The sequence below is a fragment of the Oncorhynchus kisutch genome, linkage group LG25 (assembly GCF_002021735.2).
Source record: "Oncorhynchus kisutch isolate 150728-3 linkage group LG25, Okis_V2, whole genome shotgun sequence".
Taxonomy (NCBI): domain Eukaryota; kingdom Metazoa; phylum Chordata; class Actinopteri; order Salmoniformes; family Salmonidae; genus Oncorhynchus; species Oncorhynchus kisutch.
In genome coordinates, this window is record NC_034198.2 from 20,746,808 (window position 1) to 20,763,546 (window position 16,739).

General features: G+C 40.3%; 1 protein-coding gene across 3 annotated transcripts; it reads left to right on the forward strand.

The window, feature by feature from the left end:
• Positions 1-4,541: 4,541 nt before the first annotated feature.
• On the forward strand, positions 4,542-16,176 carry LOC109870044 (eukaryotic peptide chain release factor GTP-binding subunit ERF3A). Of its 3 annotated transcripts, XM_020460363.2 has the most exons (14): positions 4,542-4,941; positions 5,273-5,314; positions 6,779-7,048; positions 7,184-7,217; positions 7,394-7,471; positions 7,639-7,819; positions 8,196-8,350; positions 8,589-8,729; positions 8,968-9,061; positions 10,512-10,592; positions 10,972-11,145; positions 14,971-15,060; positions 15,211-15,379; positions 15,535-16,176. In XM_020460363.2, the coding sequence occupies exons 1-14, from the start codon at positions 4,743-4,745 to the stop codon at positions 15,585-15,587; spliced, it is 1,761 nt and encodes a 586-aa protein (XP_020315952.1). In that variant the 5' UTR covers positions 4,542-4,742; the 3' UTR covers positions 15,588-16,176. The 3 variants fall into 3 exon arrangements, with proteins under 3 accessions (XP_020315952.1, XP_031660580.1, XP_031660581.1); XM_031804720.1 differs by having other exon boundaries at positions 6,779-7,217; XM_031804721.1 differs by lacking the exon at positions 5,273-5,314 and having other exon boundaries at positions 4,543-4,941.
• Positions 16,177-16,739: the final 563 nt, after the last annotated feature.

Genomic DNA, 16,739 nt, shown 5'->3' on the forward strand with positions numbered 1-16,739 from the left:
AAGCAGACCGAACCAGGTTTTCTACGATTCTGCCTGCGCGTACCTTCATTCTGCTTCTTTTTAATCTTGAAAAACATCAAAGTCCTTAACAATTACAAGCATACCCATAACATTATGCAGCCACCACTATGCTTGAAAAGGAGTGGTACTCAGTAATGTGTTGTATTCACAAGAGGCTACTGATGTCACGGTCGTCGTAAGGAGGAGACCAAAGAGCAGCGTGATATGCGTACATACTTCTTTAGTTAAAGAAAACACTGAACAAACTTAACAAAACGTGAAGCTAATATTGCTAGAGCAGACAGGCAACTAAACATAGAATAACAACCCACAAAATACCCAAGGAATATGGCTACCTAAATATGGTCCCCAATCAGAGACAACAATAAACAGCTACCTCTGATTGAGAACCAATCTAGGCAACCATAGACATATAAACACCTAGACTAGAAAAACCCCAAGACAATACAAAAACTAAACAAACCACCCTTGTCACATCCTGACCTAACCAAAATAATAAAGAAAACAAAGATAACTAAGGTCAGGGCGTGACAACTGAGGGGAGGACATCTCATAATAATGGCTGGAATGGAGTGAATAGAATGGAATGGTATCAAACAGATGTTTCATGAGTTTGATTACCATTCCAATCATTCTGTTCCAGCCATTACTATGAGCCCGTCCTCCCCAATTAAGGTACCACCAACCTGCTGTGGTTGTAATGGATTTGCCCCAAACATAACACTTTGTGTTCAGGACATATTTTTTATTGTTTTGCCACATTTGTTGCAGTATTACTTTAGTGCCTTGTTGCAAACAGGATGCATGTTTTTAAAAAAAATAAAAATTCTGTACAGGCTTCCTTCTTTTCACTCTCATTTAGGTTAGTATTGTGGAGTAACTATGTTGTTGATCCATCCTCAGTTTTCTCCTATCACAGCCATTAAAGTCACCATTGGCCTCGTGATCTTTGTAATGCCTGGGTGTATTGAAACACCATCCCACGAGTTATTAATAACTTCACCATGTTCAAAGGGATATTCAATGTCTGCTTTATTTTATTTTTTTAATAGGTTCCATATTATTATTTACTAATAGGTTGCATTCTTTGCAATGTGCTTTAAAAAAAATCTATCTACCAATAGGTGTTGTTCTATCCAAGGCATTGAGAAAACCTCCCTGGTCTTTGAATCTGGATTTGAAATTCATTGCTCAACTGAGGGACCTTACAGATAATTGTATGTGTGGAGTACAGAGATGAGGTAGTCATTGAAAAATAGTGTTAAACACTATATTTTACACAGAGTGAGTCCATGCAACTTAAGTTTAAACTTGAACTTATTTAGGCTTGCCATAACAAAGAGGTTGAATACTTATTATATATTTATGTTTTATCAGTGTATATATATATATATTATATTATATACAGTACCAGTCAAAAGATTGGACACACCTACTCATTCCAGGATTTTTCTTTATTTTGAATATGAATACATCAAAACTATGAAATAATGGAATAATGTAGTAAACAAAAAAAGTGTTAAACAAATCAGAATATATATTTTCTATTTGAGATTCTTCAAAGTAGCCACCATTTGCCTTGATGACAGCTTTGCACACTCTCGGCATTCTTTCAACCAGTTTCACCTGGAATGCTTTTCCAACAGTCTTGAAGGAGTTTCCACATATGCTGAGCACATTTTGGCTGCTTTTCTGTCACTCTGCGGTCCAACTTATCCCAAACCATCTCAATTGGGTTGAGTTCGGTGATTGTGGAGGCCAGGTCATCAGATGCAGCACTCCATCACTCTCCTTCTTGGTCACTCTCCCCCACAACCACACATGCTGAGATCATCTGTTCGCCTACTCTGCATCTTACAAAGACACAGCGGTCATTTGGACTCATCAGACCAAAGGACAGATTTCCATCGCTCTAATGTCCATTGCCCGTGTTTCTTGGCCCAAGCAACTCTCTTATTATTGGTGTCCTTTAGTAGTGGTTTCTTTGCAGCAGTGATAGACACAGTCTCCTCTGAACAGTTGATGTTTAATGTGTCTGTTACTTAAACTCTGTGAAGCATTTATTTGTGCTGCTATTTCTGAGGCTGGTAACTCTAACAAACTTATCCTCTGTAGCAGAGGTAACTGTGTTTTCCTTTCCTGTTGTGGTTCTCATGAGAGCCAGTTTCATCATAGCGCTTGATGGTTTTTGCGACTGCACTTGAATAAATTGATGGGGTCATGATAGGGGCTGCACCAAATGATTGATGTAGTTTAATAATTGATTATGCATATGTTGTATTAATAGAAGGGGCAAGGGCTATAAGACCTCTCCCCCACTACATTTATAGGGTCCTGGACTACAGATTAGCAATATATATTTTTATGCATTATAAGGTTTAATATTGTTCCACAATTATTTTCTAGTCTCTGCCTCTTATAAGAAACGGTCTGAGAGATGTGTGAGTTATTGCAGCCAAAACAGGGTGTCTGTGAGAAAGCACCTCAAGGCAAAAATTAGATTCATAGACACAGAACCCTGCAGGGGAGTGAAGGAGATAAGAGACAAGTCAGACACACCACTGTAAGCCACACAGGAGTGGAAAATTACTGCTGAGCCCTTAGAAAATACTGGAACTATTGTTCTCTCCTGCAAGTTTGTATAACTGTATATGCATGGGCTTGGTCTCATGAGTAGAAGGTGTTGACGTAGACAGTTTCATCACTAGGGGTTGACTGCAAGCATATTAAAGCAACTTGGACCTTTCCTATTTTGCAGAACTTACTCGGAAACATGCGTGCTATGTTCCCATTGTCAACTTATGTCTGCAATTGCATTAATAAAAGGTTTGATTGATTTACTTAAAGATATTGTCTGATTGCTGATTTCACCAATAAGCAATTGACTGACAAGGAACAAGGAACCTACCCCAACAAAATTGTCAAAGTTCTTGAAATGTTCTGAATTGACTGACTTTCATGTCTTAAAGTAATGATTGACTGTTATTACTCTTTGCGTATTTGAGCTTTTCTTGCCATAATGGACTTAGCCCTATTTGCTAAGAGTCCATCTTCAAATAGGGCTATCTTCTGTATACCACCCCTACCTTGTCACAACACAACTAATTGGCTCAAACGCATTAAGATGGAAAGAAATACTGTAAATGAACTTTTAACAAGGCACACCTGTTAATCGAAATGCATTCTAGATGACTACCTTATGAAGCTGGTTGAGAGAATGCCAAGCGAGTGCAAAGCTGTCATCAAGGCAAAGGGTGGCTACTTTGAAGGATCTCAAATCGCAAATATATTTTGATTTGTTTAACACTTTTTTGGATACTACATGATTCCATATGTATTATTTCATAGTTTTGATGTCTTCACTATTATTCTACAATGTAAAGAAAAATCCTTGAATGAGTACTGTAGGTGTGTCCAAACTTTTGACTGGTATGGTATACATGTCTTTTTAAAGTGTATTTTCCTTTATTATTTTCCATTTACCCTACCACCCTTCCCAGAATTGGAGTAAACTAATGAACATCAAAACATAGTCTTCTACTTCCCGATTATACATACTATATACATTTGACGTACAATCTATTTTACATTAATATTTCTCTACCCTCAACCTCTATTTCTGATGTCCATCCAGTTTGATTTCTATTTGCCATATATTTTTTAACTGGGCTGTTTCACAAAAGCTCTGAACATATTACAGACACAGTATATTTTACATTAGTTATCTTGTTGTTTTTAGTCCCACCATTCGGTCCATTCAACCCCTCCCATCTATTTCTTAACACCATCCATTTTGGATTTCCATTTGTCATATTTTTTTCAACTGTGCTGTGCTGTGATGCTTCACAAAGTTCTGAAGCTTTGTGTTCTCATAGTTTCTACAGATTGTACAATTAAAAATGTAAATGTTTGCTAAAATTATTATATTTTTGATCGATTGACTATGACTTTTGAAATCACCCAGTATTGCTATCTGCAGAGTTAGCGCCAGGTAAATGTTGCAATTCTTCAGCCATTCCTGGACCTTTGACCAAAAACAAGCTACATGTGGACAGTACCAAAATAAATGATATAATGACACTGTCTCTTCTGTTGAATAATTATTGACTCAAGACATTTGAACTTTTATTCATCAATATTCATTGATTTAAAAAAAAATCGAAAAACATGAAACACCTTTGACATTATGGGCTATTTTGTGTAGGCCAGCGGAGAAAAAAATGCTCAATTTGATCCATTTTAAATACAGGCTGGAACACAACAAAATGTGAGAAAATTCAAGGGGTATGAATACTTTCTGAAGGCACTGTATATAACTTGTTTAAATTATTTGTTTAATAAAGTAAAGGATGTGTACACATGCTCTGATTATTATACTGTTATTAATTTTCATATTTACTGGTATACTGAGTCTAAAGAGAAAACGATGAAAAGCTTTATATTCAACCCCACCTTCCAGAATGCATTGTTCTGTAGTTCCAAGGGTCGCCCTCTCGAGCGGTCCTCCTAGCGGTTAGTCCTGGAACTGTAGGTTCACGTCTCTCCCTCTCTCGTCGGGCTTGCCTCCGTGCGTGACACCGGCGCACCATATGCCTCCCAAAACAAGACACAGTGAAGCAACGCAAAGTATTGAATAAGTAGCAAGATAACATAGCTAACGGACATCAAGCCAGCTGCATTATTCACAGTCAAGCTAGCTAGCTATTTTAGCTAACTGTGCCATGGACCCGCGAGACACAGCACCGGATTCGTGGGAGCAGGAGGAGGATGTTAAGGCCCGAGCTGCCGCGGGGCTCCAGTCCGCTCTCGCCGCTCTCAGCGTCAATGCCAAGCCATTTATCCCGAATGTCGACGCGGCGGTGTTTGTGCCGACTTTCCTTCAAAGTAGCCCTACGGAAATCTCCAATTCCTATGGTCACGGTAGGTCAGTGCATGCTTGTGGTGGAGTGTTGGATTAACGAGATGTTGACAGCTGCTGTTATTACCAGGGGTTAACCAAGTTAGCCAAATAGATAGCTAGCTTTAGTTTGGAGCTAGCAAGCTCACTGGGCTAGTGTTGTAGCTATGATATTGCTCAACACTAATGTGACAGCGTTGACATGATGGTGCACATTTTACAACTGGGCCTACTGCTCATAATGCTATAATTATTGTTAAACCCTCACTCGTACTTAATCTGATATGGTGATTCCTAAAAGCTCCAATGTCCATATAATGCCAATGATGAATGCAACAACTTGTCTCTTCACAGGTGCTGAGCCAGTTGCCAGCATGGAGGTTTTAGAAACAGTTGGTATGTTTTGTGTCTATTACTATATTATTATGTAATTAACTGTTCTTTCTTCCTTTTACTTCATTTTTTCACACTCTGCCTTGTACTTCACACAATGTTATTGTTTGGACAATCACAGACAGTATCAGATTTGTTTGTTGAAGGTGTGTATATCACAGGTGTTTTTTTTTTTAAAGGCCTTAGGTCTTTTTACCTGTAGAAGGTTGCCTTGCCAACTCCCACCCAACTCATTCCAGAAGCAATTACAAATGTCCTTCAGTCAGTATTGTTTACCTTGCATTCATTCAGGCCTACTGTTCACTAGGAGGTAGCCTATGCCTGAAGGCCAGCTCTGGGAGACATGACAAGGTCCAACTGGGAAGGTTGTGCATGTAGGGAGTGGGAGCTACTCCCTACATGCACATCTATAGCATGATGCAACATCACAGGCCTATGCTTAAAATAGACTAGTACACGGGATCATGTGGAAACAGATAGAAAATATGTTTTTAGACTGGTATAACCAAATGGGGCACAGTCCAGTTCTTGTATTTTCAGGGAATGTTTCTGTAGAAATGTACTATGTTGACCAGCCGTATATGTGCTGAGGTCAGGTGTTTAAATTTGGCAAGAGAGCACTGCCACTGTGCACATCTACTCAGGTTACATTGGCCTGATTTATCTGTTAGTGTGACACCTGGCTGCAACTGCAGCCTGCAAGAGAGAGAGAAGACATGATGGGAAGGAAGTTCTGAGTGATTGGTGAAGTTACCTTGTGGGTTTATATTTCAGAACAAAGATGCCGACATTTTCTGTGGTGCATGCATGCTTCTCCGGGCAGTTGTCATCATCATGACTATTCTCCAATGCTGATTGTGAATGACAAGCGTTGATAAGAGAACAGGCATTGTACATGATCGGTCAGATGTTTGATTTCATGAATAAGGAGGTGCAGGCCTTGTTTTTATGCTGCTATGGGAAGAGTTTTTGTACACGCTAATCTACTGATTTGATTAGCAGGTTTTTACATTTGCATCAGTGCACTTTAATTTCTTTAAAGAAAGAATGCATTTAATTTGTTCAATATAAGGTTAGCTAGCTATCACTACTATCACTGCAACGCTATATCACTATTAAATAATTATATTGAACATCCATGGCATAGGTGACAACTATGCAATAAATGTGTAATAAGCCAATTTCATTGTTATATTGTGTGAGGTCAAAGAGCATTGTTTGAAGAGAACAGCCAATCACTGTACTCTCCAGCACACAGTTTAGATGCTCCCAGATTCTCCTTCAAAACCCTGAGGGAAAAAACCCTCATCTGAACAGTGTGCCGGTACTCTCCTTTCTGTTCACAAGCAATCTCATATACCCATAATGCACCTGTGAAATCTGCTGGGTGTGCGGACTACCTTAAACAAAAGAGCACTGTTTCATGGTTTACATCAGTGGTAACCGAGTGCCGTTTGTGTCGTTTAGCTCCGGTGGAGAACGGAGGAGGGACAGAAGCAGACATGGCGGTGGAGGTGGAGACGTGGGAGCAGAAAGAGGAGCCCGGGGAAGGAGAACCAGGGGGAGGAGGAGCACTGGGAGGAGAGGGAGGTTCCAGTGAAGAGGCACAGGGAAGGGAGGAAGTAGAGATGATGGAGGAGGAAGAAGAGGAGGAGTTGCCCGTGCTAAAAGTAATCCCGCTCCCACCAAATGCCCCGAAGAAGGAGCATGTCAATGTGGTGTTCATCGGTCATGTGGGTCCGTCCCTATTGTATACTATTACCTCATGGTTTTCTTTCGTACATTGTTTGTTCTCCCTGGGCACAGGGAAATGGCTCTTAGAAATTGCCTGTGTGTTCATTTGGATTGAGGATTATTTTTTATTTTTTTCAGATGCTGGTAAATCAACAATTGGGGGACAGATCATGTGAGTAATAACATGGTTATCAATAACTATGCCTACATTCAGGTTACTGAAGATGGCTTATCATTTTCTTCTACAGTATGATAACCATTGCTATTAATGCCATGGCTACCTAAAAAATAAAATGTTTTCCTATATTTATCAGATCAGACAATGTCTGTTTTTCTTTCTTATCGTAGGTATTTGACAGGTATGGTGGAGAAAAGAACCCTGGAGAAATATGAAAGAGAAGCAAAAGAAAAAAACAGAGAAACATGGTGAGCTTACCTTCTGTTGTGACTAGATTCAGTTATGTGTATGATTGAAAATAATTCTGAAAAAGTTTGCATATTACTTTTTCATCTTGGGTACGACATGAGAAAATATGGTAGCCTGTTTTTAATCATACATTTTAGGCACTCAGATTTGTTTTTCTGTTCCCCAGGTACCTGTCCTGGGCCCTGGACACTAACCAGGAGGAGAGAGACAAGGGGAAGACGGTGGAGGTGGGGAGAGCCTACTTTGAGACAGAGAAAAAGCACTTTACTATCCTGGATGCCCCCGGCCACAAAAGCTTTGTCCCCAACATGATTGGTGGTGCATCACAGGCTGACTTGGCAGTGCTGGTGAGTTTTCCCAAACAATGCTTAGCAGTATTGTATTGTATTGTTCACTTTTCATATCTGCTGGGTCAAGGCAAAACAGACCCATGTGTCCCTGTTAGTTAGGTAGTTGGAAGGTTGCCATTATCAAATCATAGTTTATTGGTCGCGTACAAGTTGACTGGGAATGCATTGTTTTATAAATATATTTTTTTTATGAGAAGAAGAGGACTGACTTACTGTATAATGAGAGGGTAGATTCTAACATGTATTTTCGTTTTGAAAACGACACTGTAGATAATGACAGACAGTATGCACAGTACATTATGGTGTACCCTAGTTGTTTATCAGTATCTTCTGCACCCTATGCTAGTCTAACGTAACCTTATTTTGTGGTCAGGTGATCTCGGCCAGAAAAGGAGAGTTTGAGACAGGCTTTGAGAAGGGAGGCCAGACGCGAGAGCACGCCATGCTAGCCAAGACGGCTGGAGTCAAGCACCTCATCATCCTCGTCAACAAGATGGATGACCCCACCGTCAACTGGAGCTTGGAAAGGTGACTCAGTACAATGTACCGACATGCATCTTGGTAGATAGAAACAAAATGTATATTTAAAGCCAAATGCAGAATCTACAGTATCCCATCCAATGTGTTCATTGACCCTCATGCTGCATGGCTGGTTATGACAGACAGTCATAGAATAGGAAAGAGATTGTGTTCCTCAATTAGTCAACATTGTAACATTGATATTTAACTCAGTAAAATAACCCATCCTCCTCCCTCTCCACTACAGGTATGAGGAATGTAAAGAGAAATTAGTGCCATTTCTGAAGAAGGTGGGCTTCAATCCAAAGAAGGACATCTACTTCATGCCTTGCTCTGGGCTAACGGGAGCCAACTTGAAGGACCCCATAGAGGAGTGCACGTGGTACACGTAAGTCAACCCCCATTCTGTTCTCTGCCAAAAGTACATGAAAGTCAATCGCTTTGTGGGTGCTGAGTGACGGTTGCTTGTCAAGTCTTCATTTTGATATCAGTCCATCAAATCAATGTAGCTCTGCTAACCTTTCTGAAGCTATAAAAGTTCTCTATTCCCACAATAATTTAAAATCCATAATATGTAGTATTAGAAAAGATAATAATTTATTGTCCTAATTATTCTTTGTTACAAGGGGGTTGCCATTCATCCCACACCTAGACAGCCTGCCAAGCTTCAACAGAATCACAGACGGCCCCGTCAGATTACCCATCGTAGACAAATACAAGGTGAGTGCAACTGCTGTCATGAGTTATCCCAGTTACATATCTCTAGCTCTGTATTGCACTTAACAGCATAGCTAGCATAAATTTGAATCAAGTCAGGCCATTTTATTCTGTAGTAATTAATAATCCATTATTATCTCAGAGTTTTATGAAATTACTTCCAAAAGATAACGATAACGCAGGACTATGCAGCTGCTACACCATACACACACACACACACACACACACACACACACACATACACACACACACACACACACACACACACACACACACACACACACACACACACACACACACACACACACACACACACACACACACACACTCTGGCCTTCCAACATCAGGGTGGCCTTCCAAGTCCTCCCTACTGTAGCCAAGGACTGCAGAGCACAGCCATTTTCTCCACAAGACAATTTAGCTTTCTGGCACCGGTGTCATCAATGTGTGGGTGTGTTTTGGAACATGTTAGAAGGCAGGGAACATGATGGAATTAAGATATTGTATAGCTGTCTCAGCAGGTTTTCTACACACTGCAGGGTGTTATGAAACCCAGGAGCTCTAACTAGGTCTTCTATTCAGTTGATATAATGGAATTATGGTCCAGTTAATTGGGGGATGGTTAGATTGTTAGACTAGCTGGCAGTGGGCCTGTTCTAACTTCACTACAGTACAGTAGAACAGGGGGTCAACAGCTTAGTGCTAGGACACTGAAGATATGGCATCTTAGGTGGTAGCATAAAAAGGAAAGGAACCAAAAACTTTCTGGCTTTTTTTAACAACCATTTTAATCTCCCAGCTGGAATCCATTTTAGTTTTAATTTCATTCATTCATTCATTCAATATCAAGGTGATCTTGCAAACTCCAGTGTCCTTCCTAACCCTTAGTACCAATCTGTTGATGTGCCTTAGAGCAAGGCACTTAACCCTAATTGCTCCAGGGTCACTGTTGTTAATGGCAGACCCTGGTCGTGACCCCACTCTCTGAGGGTGTCTCAGGGGGAGTTGGGGTATACAAAAATCCAATTTTGAAATAGGACAAGTATAAGCACCCACCAAATTATTAACACCTCTTAGATGGGAGCAGAGGATGAGAACGGGGAAAAAAGGATGTAATGTAACAATACAATTTTCTTTAACTGATAGTAAGTACCCTTGTGGGAGCCGGAATGGCTCGTAGGAACAGGAGCTTCCTGTTTCTGTAGCATGAGGCAGCTTGATGTACAACTCCCCCTGGACAGGACGCGGGTCTATTGCATGTTCTTCTCCCTAAACTATCTCGCTGAGTGCAAAGCAGAGACGGATCGGGTCCCATTTTTACAGTCTTTTGTATGACTCGGCCAGGGATAGAACTCACAACCTTCCAATCTCAGGGAGGACACTAACCACAAGGCCACTGACTTGAACTGATAGCATAACCTTTAACCTGGTCTTGGTTGTGCTCTTTGCTCAGGATATGGGCACGGTGATCCTGGGGAAGCTGGAGTCTGGCTCCATTGCCAAAGCCCAGCAGCTGGTCATGATGCCTAACAGGGTAAGGCTCTCCATAGGTCATTCATCTGTCCTGCTCCTGGAGAGTATACATTACACAAGTGTACAGCAGCCCCTTTCACAATTTACATCTACTTTTTACTAATTTGGCAGATGCTGCACAGAAGAACCTCTGCTAAATAATTAAAATGTAAATTGTGAAAGGGACTCCAGACTTCCGACATTAAAATGCACATCTGTTTTGGATTCTCCAACATGTACGCACCTGTGTTAAAGGCGTTACTTCAGGTTCTAATGATTATATTTCCCTTCCCAGACCCAGTTTATCTTGCCATTTAAGGATACTAATATAATACTTGATGTATAACATATACTGTATATATAGCAATATGATACAAGTGATGTGTTATCCCTACCCCCAGCACACAGTGGAGGTGCTGAGCCTGCTGTCTGATGAGGTGGAGACAGATGAAGCTGTTCCTGGGGAGAACCTGAAGCTAAGGCTGAAGGGCATCGAGGAAGAGGAGATTCTGCCTGGCTTCATCCTCTGTAACGCTGAGAACCTCTGCCACTCCGGACGCACCTTTGATGCCCAGGTAGCCTACGCTCCTTAGGACAGGTCTAAGGTCCTCTGTAGCTTGGTTGGTAGAGCATGGCGCTTGCAATGCCAGTATAGAATTTGATTTGTTACAGTGGGTTCCATCCCCGGGACCACCCGTACGTACAATGTACAGTGTATGCACGCATGACTTTAAGTCGCTTTGGATAAGAGTTTGCTATATAAATGGCATATATTATTATCGTCTAGGATCATCTTAAGAAGATACGCTGCATTATAGAAATGCTAAATGATAGTGATACTAGGCAGGGTTGGGGAGTAACTGATTACATGTAATCTGATTACAAAAAACAAACAAAAATAATCAGTTACGTTACCGGCAAAAATATTGTTGTCACATTTAAGATACTTTTGAAAAACTAGTTGATTACTTATTGGACTACTTTTGAATTCAGAAAGAATGTTTGCGGAAAAATAGGTTATGACCAAAGTTCCCTCTAAACTGCGGGTGTGCCCACAGAGAGAAGCACGAGATTGAACTTCACAACTTTTTAGAGCAGTGGTCACCGACTGGTCGATTTCCAAAAACCCAAAGATAAAGCCTTGTGTTCTTATAAAAAAAATTGGTCTCGGGCTGTTGGCTGTAGGTGCACCCGATTCAGCTGCCCTGCGCCCCGGGTAGGCGAACTGTTGCGATTTTGAACAATTTAATTTGTCTGAAGGTACAAACTCTGCCTTTCCGGCAGGCCCAGAGAGCAAATCAAGTGCACAATAGCTGTACCGCTGGCCAATCGGATGGCTCAGATGACCGTGTCTGCTGGAACGTAGCACACATAAAAGAAAGCTACAGCAAAGTTAATACTGTGAGATTTCAAAATGTTTAAAACCATGACTAGAGAGAGACTGTCAATGAATACAGCAAAGAACTGCTGTTTTTATGACTTCATGTTTAAGTTCTTACTCAGCACTGTCAACTTTGTATAGCAGCACACCACTTTTATAAGCAATCAAATGTGCGTTCTTCTTATTTACACTCAGCGCAACAACAAGCACTGCAGCAGTAATGAATGAGCTGGAAAGTGTATGTATAGGCTTGCGTTGTTATTATTAGTTGCTTGGGTCTTTCTTATTTGTATTTAATTGTTAAAAAAACAAACCTATATATATATATATATATATATATATATATATATATATATATACACACAGTTGAAGTCGTTAGTTTACATACACTTAGGTTGGAGTCATTAAAACTCGTTTTTCAACCACTCCACAAATTTCTTGTTAACAAACTATAGTTTTGGCAAGTCGGTTAGGACATCTACTATGTGCATGACACAAGTAATTTTTCCAACAATTGTTTACAGACAGATTATTTCATTTATAATTCACTGTTTCACAATTCCAGTGCGTCAGAAGTTTACATACCTTAAGTTGACTGCGCCTTTTAAACAGCTTGGAAAATTCCAGAAAATGTCATGACTTTAGAAGCTTCTGATAGGCTAATTGACATCATTTGAGTCAATTGGAGCTGTACCTGTGGATGTATTTCAAGGCCTACCTCAAACTCAGTGCCTCTTTGCTTGACATCTATTTGCTTGAAAATCAAAAGAAATCAGCCAAGACCTCAGAAACAAATTGTATACCTCCACATGTCTGGTTTATCCGTGGGAGCAATTTTGAAACGCCTGAAGGTACCTTGTTCATCTGCACAAACAATAGAATGCAAGTATAAACACCATACCGCTCAGGAATGAGACACGTTCTGTCTCCTAGAGATGAATGTATTTTGGTGCGAAAAGAGCAAATCAATCCCAGAACAACAGCAAAGGACCTTGTGAAGATGCTGGAGGAAACAGGTACAAAAGTATCTATATCCACAGTAAAACAAGTCCTATATCAACATAACCTGAAAGGCCGCTCAGCAAGGAAGATGCCACTGCTCCAAAACCGCCATATAAAAGCCAGACTACGGTTTGCAACTGCACATGGGGACAAAGATCGTACTTTGTGGAGATATGTCCTCTAGTCTGATGAAACAAAAATAGAACTGTTTGGCCATAATGACCATTGTTATGTTTGGAGGAAAAAGGGGAATGCTTGCAAGCTGAAGAACACCATCCCAACCGTGAAGCATGGAGGTGGCAGCATGATGTTGTTGGGGTGCTTTGCTGCAGGAGGGACTGGTGCACTTCACAAAAAATAGGCATCATGAGGAAAGAAAAGTATGTGGATATATTGAAGCAACATCGCAAGACATCAGTCAGGAAGTTAAAGCTTGGTTGCAAGTGGGTCTTCCAAATGGACAATGACCCCAAGCATTCATCCAAAGTTGTGGTAAAATGGCTTAAGGACAACAAAGTCAAGGTATTGGAGTGGCCATCACAAAGCCCTGACCTCAATTCCATAGAAAATTTGTGGGCAGAACTGAAAAAGCGTGTGCGAGCCAGGAGGCCTACAAACCTGACTCAGTTACAGCAGCTCTGTCAGGAGGAATGGGCCAAAATTCATCCAACTTATTGTGGGAAGCTTGTGGAAGGCTACCCGAAACATTTGACCCAGGTTAAACAATTGAAAGGCAATGCTACCAAATACTAATTGAGTGTATGTAAACTTCTGACCCACTGGGAATGTGACGAAATAAATAAAAGCTGAAATAAGTCATTCTCTCTACTATTATTCTGACATTTCACATTCTTAAAATAAAGTGGTGATCCTAACTGACCTAAGACAGGGAATTGTTACTAGGATTAAATGTCAGGAATTGTAAAAAAACGGAGTTTAAATTTATTTGGCTAAGGTGTATGTAAAATTCCGATTTCAACTCTGTGCTGTGCGCATCGTTTAATGGTTATGGTATGAAGGTTTGGCTTGGAATGTTTTTGTTGTTGCCTGAAGTCCACAAGCGAAGGGAAAATGTGAAAGTAGGAGAGTGAGTAGATGCGAGAAGGAATTATACCACAAGCAACGTGATGATGCTGTTTGTATGTGGCTGCAATGAAAGTGAACTTTGTGTGTGGATGATCAGGGGTGTATTCATGCTGCCGATTCTGTTGAAAAAATATTTAGTAAATTGAAGCAAACTAAACGAAAACTAGACTTAACTGAATTTGTCCAATAGTAACTCTTGTTTTGGCAACAGTTTGGACTAATGATTATACCCTAGATCAGCTAGATGCAGGCAAGAGTGTGCAAGGCGGTATTGACTGTGTCACTGTCTGTCACCTTGATTACTCCAATTTGTCTCTCATGTGCACCTACGTTATATGTATATACTTTAATTTGTAGGCTGTTGTAGCATCCTCATAATGGGTATAGGGAAAATTTGACTATCATGTAGTAGCCTTAACCTATCGATGTTACATTGAACTGGGTGAATGGAATAATGAATGACAGTCATCCGATATGCTTTAATAGAAATAAGGCCATGCTCATTAAAAAGAAGTTTCCTCCCTAATCTTAAATGGCACCAGCCGCCACTGGTTTAAAAACATATTTTATGATTTTTTGGCTGTGCCACCTAGTGACCGCTCTGCAGAGCTGCCTCCAGAAGAAGATTAATGACGTAAAATGTTAACCTACTGATGACACACCATATGTGTTTGATGGATTATTTTTGTCTTCTAATGCCTCTTAAGGGAGATGTAATCCAAAAGTAACTGAAAGTAATTAGACTATGATACTGAGTTTGGGTAATCCAAAAGTTTCATTACTGATTACAATTTTGGACAGGTAACCCTAATGGATTACAGTTACAAAGTAACCTACCCAACCTTAATGCTAGATTGAGCTGACTAAATATGTAAACTCCAGTACTTGCACCTCTGCTAATTTCTCTGCTGTTTTTTTACTTTGTTTTTAGATCGTCATCATTGAGCATAAATCCATAATCTGCCCAGGTTACAACGCAGTCCTACACATCCACACCTGTATTGAAGAAGTACAAATCACAGTGAGTTACTAAATTACATTAGCTTGTTTACATCTCCTAACCTGACCGGGTCTCTATCTAATTATAGTTTGCCAACCACAGGTATCTTCTCTGTCAGTGAATAATGCTCATTAGTAAATAAACCTGTTTTTAATTAAATTCTCTTATCAGGCCTTAATTTGTCTAGTGGACAAGAAGACAGGTGAGAAGAGCAAGACACGACCTCGCTTTGTCAAACAGGACCAGGTGTGCATCGCCCGGCTTCGGTGTGCCGGAACCATCTGCCTGGAGACCTTCAAAGACTTCCCACAGATGGGGAGGTTCACCCTTCGAGATGAAGGTAGTGTGTGTGTGTCTGTTCCTGTGATATTGTTTTTCCCCATTTATTGTTTCTATTGATGAATATGAAGAATCTTCTACTTGATATATTTGAAAACTATTGCCAAATGGAATACTAACTCATTTTTATAACTATGTAATTGCCTCCCTTTTCAGGCAAAACCATTGCTATTGGCAAAGTGCTGAAGCTGGTACCAGAGAAGGACTAATGTGAACCAGCATGGAATCCTGGGACAGTTGTCATGACAGAGGAAGCTGCTGACGCCGACTTAGCCAGCCACCCCCTCTTACATACCACTCTCTCCTGAAGAGGAAGAGAAGGAGGAGGAGAACAAATCAAGTTTGAAAATAAAGAAGAAACTGTAAAAAGTGACTGAATCAGTTTTTATGAACAATATTAAAGAAAGACAAGTCCAGTGTGTCAGCTTTCTCATATTGAGAGCTCAGCTATGTCACTAATGTAGCCGCTACCCTTTCCTAAGCCAACCTCACTCTGCGCTGGTCCACCTTTTGTTTTGGAAATGGGGAATGTATGCAGTGTTACTTTGTTTGGAAAGGAAGGGACTGGCGTTGCATCCGGTTGCATCACTTTGGACCAGAGTTAGCTAGTTATACCCATTCAAATCCAAAATAATATACCAAAATGTTAATATTTTGGTTGTAGACATCCCCATACCAAATCCTATCTGGTATGTTCACACACACAATCAAACAAACATGGTTCCTGTTGTGATCATGTGTTGTCACGTTACCAACAACAGTGAAAATAAAGTATCAAACTGAGGAATAAAAGTAAAAGCTCTGTTTATTCTCAATTTCTTACAATGTTCATTTAGCATTTTTGAATCTTGTATGTAGAAAGAAGTGTGCAGAAATTGTCCACAAACTTCTTGCAAATAAAGTTGGGATGTTTCAATTTCAAGAGTGACGTAAACGAATCGATTTGCGCATGCGCAACCTGGAAAAACGTGAAGAAATAAGTATGGCAGACAAACCGGAGGATTTGCCTCTGGACCGGGTGCAGGTAATGTATTAACGCAACTTTCATAAGGGCTTCTTCGACAATAGTATAGTTGTTATTTGCGTGCTAGGAAAAGTGGGGGTGATATCAGTTGGTTATATTGTGTAAACCACCTTTCTTTGGAGTTAGCAACTCGCTGGCTAGCAAGCTAGGTTGCTTGTGCATTAGGATAGTACGACACGAGGCAAGTCACTCAGTTATTTTATGTATCTCAACGAGGAACGCTGTGAATACATTATCAAGGATAAAAGTTGTACACCACCCTCAATTGGTTATCTTGGTGAAAGTGCCTTTGTAGCGAGCCTTCTCAACTCTGACTTGTAAACGTCGTTAGGCGCAA